Raw genomic sequence first — 7698 nt, forward strand, 5'->3', positions numbered from 1 at the left:
TCTCTGTTGATGTGCTAAAAGGTTGTCTTATTGGGTTTTAGAGTTTCATCAATTTGGTCTCTAGTCATGGGTGTCGTTAGTGAGAACTAAAGGAAACTTGCTAGTGGTAAAATCGAACCCAAGCAGAGGAGTGTATCGAAATTCTTGTGTCTCACTTAAAGGGTTGAAAGCATATGAAGTCACTTACAACCTTGAGGGAAATTCGCACATTTATATTTCGGGATTTTCTTTTCCTTCTCACCATGTAGTAAAATCGTTAGGATGACATTCTGGCCAAGTTCTGTGAGGAATTCCTCATTGTGCGAATATCAGCACAATTAGGAACTCTATCACCAAGTTTCAGATACCAAGTAACGTAGTGCGTGTAAAAATATTGTTAGCACAATAAGAAACGTGTGGCTTTTTTCATGTCCTTCTTGCAATAAACAATCACATGGATTGCCATTTGTTGGATAAGTTCCAAGGTAGGAAACAAGTTGTAAATTCTCATTAATTTGTAACTTGTGCCTAGGCCACCAACACTCAAAAGAAATGAGAATAATTACATTACTCAATTACATATAATCAAATAATAAAAAGAATGAGAGAGAGAGAGAGAGAGAGAGAGAGAGAAAACTGAAAATATCCAAGCAAGCTTATGGCCAAAATATGTTATGATTATAATTGGGGGGGGGGGAGAGAGAGAGAGAGAGAGAGAGAGAGAGAGAGAGAGTGTGTGTGTGTGTGTGTGTGTGTGTGTGCTGAAAATGGCTCACATTGCCTTAACATTAAGACTTGCTTGCTAGCCTTAAATAGTTATGAGCAAAAAAAACAAATCTGCATTGTGATTAAAGAACTAAAGAATGGGATTAAACATAGCATTACCTTGCAAGATCCATGATATTTTTTCAACAATCTTACATGTATTTCCATAATCTTTAGTGTTGCTAGCATGGATCTCTCCTTAGATGCAATTGGAAAAATCGACCTTATTGACAGATGGTTTCTTTCCACCTTTCAAGTTTCAATTCGCCAATTAGATTTCAATATACTAGTTTTCAGTTCACAATAGAAGACATTGATTGAGAGGGGACGAACAAACAAAAGTGATTATTGTAACCATTAATATGGTAGTGATGTGTGGATGTAGGCTAATATTAAGCCAAGGCACTTTTTCCCTCTTTAGAAGGTTTTTTTTCCCGAGCATACGTACGTACTCTTGTGTGTGTGTGTGTGACCTTATCATGTCACTTCACTTGTATTTCATTCATTCTCACCAATCTACTTTGAGTGTGAAAGAAAGCAACATCTAGATTAACCTTGAATTAGCTTACATTAAGAAGATTAGCTTAGGTCTAGAGAGAAAGAAGGGTAATTTATTATATTCAAGTGGTTAGCCTCAATAATAGCTTATTTTGGTATATATACATGACCACCCCTTTCACACTATCATTAATGTTGTCCATGTGCATGGTCCATTGGCCTTGGGCCCATTTTTATATGAGACCACACTTTGTTACAAACCATCCCCACCCAAGAGGTTTCATCCTCGAAACCATTGATATATGCAACCACAATCCACATGGATGGAGTATGATAATGGACTATGTCAAGCTTCAAGCTCATGCTCACACCATGTATAGGACGCTAAAATTGCATGTGTGTGGCTGTAAACTACCCAAAAAGCCTTCAAAACAAGCCATAGCATCTACCCCATAATGGCATAAGAGCCTTGTGTAGCTCCCAAACACTATGTATCCAAAACCCAAGGGTATAGGGCTATCCACAGTGAATTTACAGGAATTTCTAGTAAGCCAATTCACTATTTTTTACCCTCGTTAGAATTCCAAATTGCATCCAACAACCCTTCAAACCCTTTCAAAGTAGAGGCGGGTTGCCAAGAAGCTTCTTCCTTAGGTAGTTCTTGCCATTTGACCAAATGCTCCACTAATGTATGGCTGTGAAGAACTCTTTCTCTCTAAAATTGCTTCTGGCACATACTCAATCATGTGTTGCACAAATATCTCTGGCCCAAGGTAAGCTTTTAGATACGACACATGGAACACATCATGAATCTTTGAGGTTGATGGAAATGCAAATTAGTAAGCAACTTCACCAACATGCCTCGCCACCTTGTATGGCCTATAGTAACGATAAGCTAACTTGGTATTCATGTTGCCCTTGAGAGTACTATATCTTGTCTTGGGAATTCAAGCACATTGCACAACCCAAACGGCATAAGCAAATAGTGATAGAGACCTCTCCTGATCCGAAATGTCGTCTTGTACTCATCATCTTCCTTGATTCTTTTATGGTAATAACCCGATCTCAAATCAATCTTAGAGAAAAAAACATGCAGCTTTCACCCATCAAGCAAGTCATCAATTCTTGGAATAGGAAATCTATTCTTGATTGTAGATTTATTGAAATCCCTATAGTCCACACACATGCAAAAAGTGGGGTCATTCTTCTTGACCAAGAGTACGGGTGATGCAAAAGATAATTGGCCAAGAGTAACCCATTCCATGTCCATAAGCTCTTGCACTTGCTTCGCCACTTCATCCTTCTCCACTTTTGACAATCTATAAGGTGGTTTTTGTAATGAGCTTGGTGTGTGGCTTAATCTCTATCCCATGATCCACCTCCCGTTTTAGCAACAAGCACTTTGACATTTGGAACGCTCTTTATACTCCTTTAATAATTCCTTCATACCTTTATGCATAACTTCATCCTTTTCTTCATTGCATTCTTCCTTACAAAGCTGCAAAACATATATGCATCCTATTTTCTTCAGCTCCCTCTTGAGTCATGTTGCATTGATTATCTTGATACTTGACACATGAGTTCCAGTCAATGTAACCTCATAATTTCTACATATGAAGCTTATATACTCTAGTTATAAATTCATGTGGAACAACCCAAGAGTTGCCAACCAATCACATCCTAAAACAATGTCAATGGAACCCATATCCAAGACAAGTCAATCAACCTTACAAGTATAATCATTTGTGAGTATTAAACTCACATCTTTGCATACCAATATGCAATCCATGAATTATAGTCAATGTAACCTCATAATTTCTATGTATGAAGCTTATATACCCTAGTTGTAAATTCATGTGAAACAACCCAAGAGTTGCCAACCAATCACATCCTAAAACAATGTCAACGAAACCCATATCCAAGACAAGTCAATCAACCTTGCAAGTATAATCATTTGTGAGTATTAAACTCACATCTTTGCATACCAATATGCAATCCATCTTTGCCCCATTAGCTACTTGAACTAATTTGAGATTGCACGATTTGTGTTAATAACGATTGTGTCATGCAAATAAGTCCACTTATGCCATGCGGATAGATCCACTTATGTATGTGACCAAGTTGTGGTTTTACTTGAGCGTTTTCTAAGAGAATTTATTTTATCAAAACAAGGAGCACACTTCATATCCAAGGTCATGTAAGTGTTTTTGAAAGGTTGGGATACTAAACCAATATTTTCTCTATCCTACTAACATTGTATACCTTCTTTTTTGATGCACTTTGCATAGCTATGTAAATCCATCTTGCACTAAAATTTTTAAAATCCTTCCCATATTTATGGTTGCACGCATTCCTATTAACCTTTTTCATGAAGAAATCCAAATACAAATGTGAGATAAAAAAAACATACTAAATTTGCTTGTATATATGCTAGCAATATATATGGCATACACTATCCTTAATGCGCTGGTATTTAGGCCAATTTGACCTATGGCTAAGCATATAGGTTAATTGAACCATAGATATTCAGAGGCCGTTACCTATTCTTATATAGAAAGAATTCATGTTTCTAGGCTTCCTAAATCACCGGTTACTGTTTACTTTGCACTAATTTCAGCTTGCCTTGGAGAGCTTGTTTTCACCAAATTCCACTCTCTGTTGACTATGTGTAGATGTGCAACAGACACTACATATATTATAGAAATCACGAATGACATAATTGTTCCAGCAAAAGCATCTACTCATGTGTAGATGTGCAACAGACACTACATATATTATAGAAAATCACGAATGACATAATTGTTCCAGCAAAAGCATCTACTCATACTCAAGTCATTGATTAGAGGTTCTAACCCAGGTCTTTCAAGGTTTTGAAACTGCACGTTTGTTGCCTGAATCTGTCCCTGCAAGCTGTGCAAAGAAACCAGACAGCAAGGGCCAATCACTCACTTTGGCTTGAAAGGATCCGAGAAGCTCCGATTCTCCAAAATCAATTCCACATTTGGCACATATCCTGTTTCATTCATTTGCCTTTTTATTTTCCTTAACTTGTCATAGATGTTAGTAGATTCTTGATGGGTTTTGTCTCCCACAATGAACTCATGCACCTTGCTTTTGATCTCCACATAGGCCTTACCAGGCTTTTTCCATGCTCGAGCTTTAATCCTCATATCATTTATCCTCCTAACTTCATCCCACTTATCACCATCAGCATATATATTCGACATGAGGACATAGCTAGCGGCATTATCTGGAGCCGACTGTACAGCTTCGTTCAGACTCTGCTCTCCTACCTCCTCGTTGCCATGCTTCTCCGAGGAAGTCATTAACGACCTCCAAAAGGTGGCATTAGCTGGCATAGGTAATATTCTGAGCACTTCACGAGCCTCTTTCATGCGTCCTGCAGAACCAAGAAGACTCACCACACCATTGAAATGCTCAGGGCTTGGTTTGATTTTATCTTTTATCATAGACTTAAAATAGTGACGTCCTTCTTCCACATGGCCTCCAAGAATGCTGGTATAGGTTCCATCATCTGGCTTCAAGCCTTCCTGTTGCATATCCTTGAAGCATCGATCGACCATCCTGCAAGTGCCCTGCTGGGCATATCCAGTTATCAAAGCATTCCGCTGCACGGCAGTTCTGTTTTTTACCCTCTTTAAAACATCATGAGCATCAACAAGAATCCCACATTTCACATACATGTCAACTAGGGTGCTCCAAAAACTTGTATCAGCTTCCAGCCCAGATTTGATGATAAGATTGTGTATCAGCCTTCCCTGTCTTACAGATCCAATGCCACCACATGCTTTCAAGATGCTTGAATAAGTGACATAATTGGGCTGTATTCCTTCCACCCCCATCTTCTCAAAAAGGTCAAGAGCCAACAGGGCGCTGGCATCATCTTGTGCATATCCGGCGATCATTGTATTCCATGACACTATGTCCTTCTGGGAGAGTTCATCAAACACTCTATGCCCCTCTTTCAAGCATTCACACTTAGCATACATATCAATAAGACTGTTTACCGACCACCAAATCTGATTCAAAACCAAGAGCTTTGATCCGATCATGTACCAGCCTAGCCTGCTCAATATCTCCTTGCTACCACACACTTTTGAAATGCACGAGCAAAGAACCTTATGTGGCTTTATGCCCTCTTCTAGCATTCTCTCAAACAACTCTAGGGCAAAACAAGAGTGCTCCGAATGGTCACATCCGAGTCCAGCCCACTTCTCACTACCTGATTATGAAATGACATTACATCTAGCTGTTCCTCATGACACAACTTTCTTAATTCTTCAAGAGTAACAGTATGTGTGCTACTGCCAACCACCCTGGCAAGTAACATCCAATAACCAAGGTAACATTATGTTTGCATGACACATTTTATTGTTTAGAGATGAAGGCATAAATACATGAAAAAGTAAACCTCAAAGCAGCATGTAAGGTACCTGGCGATGTTCTCAGCCGAACTATCAGAAGGGTCTACATGGTGAACCGCACTGGCTTGAACCTGTCTACCAATCACTATGCCATTCTTCATTGGGCATATCATTGAGTCAAAAGAATCCCATCAGAAGGGTCTACATGGTGAACCGCACTGGCTTGAACCTGTCTACCAATCACTATGCCATTCTTCATTGGGCATATCATTGTGCAGAAATTTTGGGATTCTTTTGACTCAATGATATGCCCAATGAAGAATGGCATAGTGATTGGTAGACAGGTTCAAGCCAGTGCGGTTCACCATGTAGACCCTTCTGATAGTTCGGCTGAGAACATCGCCAGGTACCTTACATGCTGCTTTGAGGTTTACTTTTTTATGTATTTATACCTTCATCTCTAAACAATAAAATGTGTCATGCAAACATAATGTTACCTTGGTTATTGGATGTTACTTGCCAGGGTGGTTGGCAGTAGCACACATACTGTTACTCTTGAAGAATTAAGAAAGTTGTGTCATGAGGAACAGCTAGATGTAATGTCATTTCATAATCAGGTAGTGAGAAGTGGGCTGGACTCGGATGTGACCATTCGGAGCACTCTTGTTGACATGTATACCAAGTGTGGAGAGGCGCAAAGTCTTTGATGCACTACCGGACCAGAGTGTGGTGTTACGGAACACAATGATCACTGGGTATGCCCAACATAACTAAGGCCTTTTTGCTCTTGAACTTTATGAAAAGATGCTACAGCAAGGTGTAAAGGCAGATACCATCACTTACTCTGCCATATTAAAAGTGTGCAACAGCTTAGAAGCCTTTGAGCAAGGTAGATGTGTGCATGAACAAATCATCAAGAGTGCACTTGAAGCAGATGTGATCATCGGAAACACACTAATAGACATGTATGCCAACGGGAGCCTAGAGGAGACACAAAGAGTGTTTGATAATTTTCCGAAACGAAATGTAGTGTCATGGAGCACAATTATTGCAAGACATGCCCATAATGGAAATGGCCATTTTGCCCTAGAGTTGTTTGAGAGAATGCTAGAAGAGGGCATAAAGCCACATAAGGTTCTTTGCTCGTGCATTTCAAAAGTGTGTGGTAGCATAGGAGATATTGAGCAGGCTAGGCTGATACATGATCGGATCAAAGCTCTTGGTTTTGAATCAGATTTGGTGGTCGGTAACAGTCTTATTGATATGTATGCTAAGTGTGAATGCTTGGAAGAGGGGCATAGAGTGTTTGATGAACTCTCCCAGAAGGACATAGTGTCATGGAATACAATGATCGCCGGATATGCACAAGATGATGCCAGCGCCCTGTTGGCTCTTGACCTTTTTGAGAAGATGGGGCTGGAAGGAATACAGCCCAATTATGTCACTTATTCAAGCATCTTGAAAGCATGTGGTGGCATTGAATTTGTAAGACAGGGAAGGCTGATACACAATCTTATCATCAAATCTGGGCTGGAAGCTGATACAAGTTTTTGGACAGCGTAGACCTAACAGATAAACCCTAAACGGCTCAGACCATGACGGAAACCCCTACTCATCACGAAACATAACCCTTAAAATCCCAGAACCTGGAAACGGTGAGTTGAACCTAAAACCCTAAACAGATCACAAACCAACTCAAATTTTCGATGCTCAAATGTTCAAGCGAAAACCCTAAACAGCTCAAAAGTTCGAGCCAAAATCAAACCCTAAGACCGCATTTAAAAAATGCGAAAACAGCACAGAAAACCCTAACTGAGAAAACCTTTGTAAACGGTATGATGCTCACCTTCCTAAGCCGATTGCCCCAGCATTGCGAAGCATCCAGGAAGAACTCCCACCATAAGAGCTCGTTGGTGAGGATGACACCCGCTGGCAGAGGCCTCATGGTGGCCCTCAGACGAAATGCCCGACACAGACAGACAAATGCACAAGAAGATCTAACAAGCCTCGATTACCATTGTGCACGTTTCTGCGCTTTGAAACTCCCTCCAGAGGGTTTTTACGAGTGAGC

The 7698-nt window shown here is 40.0% G+C and overlaps 1 protein-coding gene across 2 annotated transcripts in view; it reads right to left on the bottom strand.

The window, feature by feature from the left end:
* Nucleotides 1-3913: 3913 nt before the first annotated feature.
* Nucleotides 3914-7698, bottom strand: part of LOC147626202 (pentatricopeptide repeat-containing protein At4g16835, mitochondrial-like) — a 3836-nt gene continuing 51 nt past the window's right edge. The window contains exons 1-2 of one of the 2 annotated variants that reach the window (XM_086816335.1): nucleotides 7474-7698; nucleotides 3914-4838 (exon numbers count right to left, since the gene is read on the bottom strand). The exon at nucleotides 7474-7698 is cut by the window's right edge and continues 51 nt beyond it. In XM_086816335.1, the coding sequence (XP_086672461.1) occupies nucleotides 4188-4838; nucleotides 7474-7572 (750 nt within the window). In that variant the 5' untranslated portion in view covers nucleotides 7573-7698 and the 3' untranslated portion in view covers nucleotides 3914-4187. Of the gene's footprint in view, nucleotides 4872-7473 lie in introns of both variants that reach the window. The other variant, XM_086816334.1, reaches the window with a different exon arrangement.

Source organism: Cibotium barometz, chromosome 22, assembly GCF_041138505.1.
Source record: "Cibotium barometz isolate CiBa-2024 chromosome 22, ASM4113850v1, whole genome shotgun sequence".
NCBI classification, from domain to species: Eukaryota; Viridiplantae; Streptophyta; class Polypodiopsida; order Cyatheales; family Cibotiaceae; genus Cibotium; species Cibotium barometz.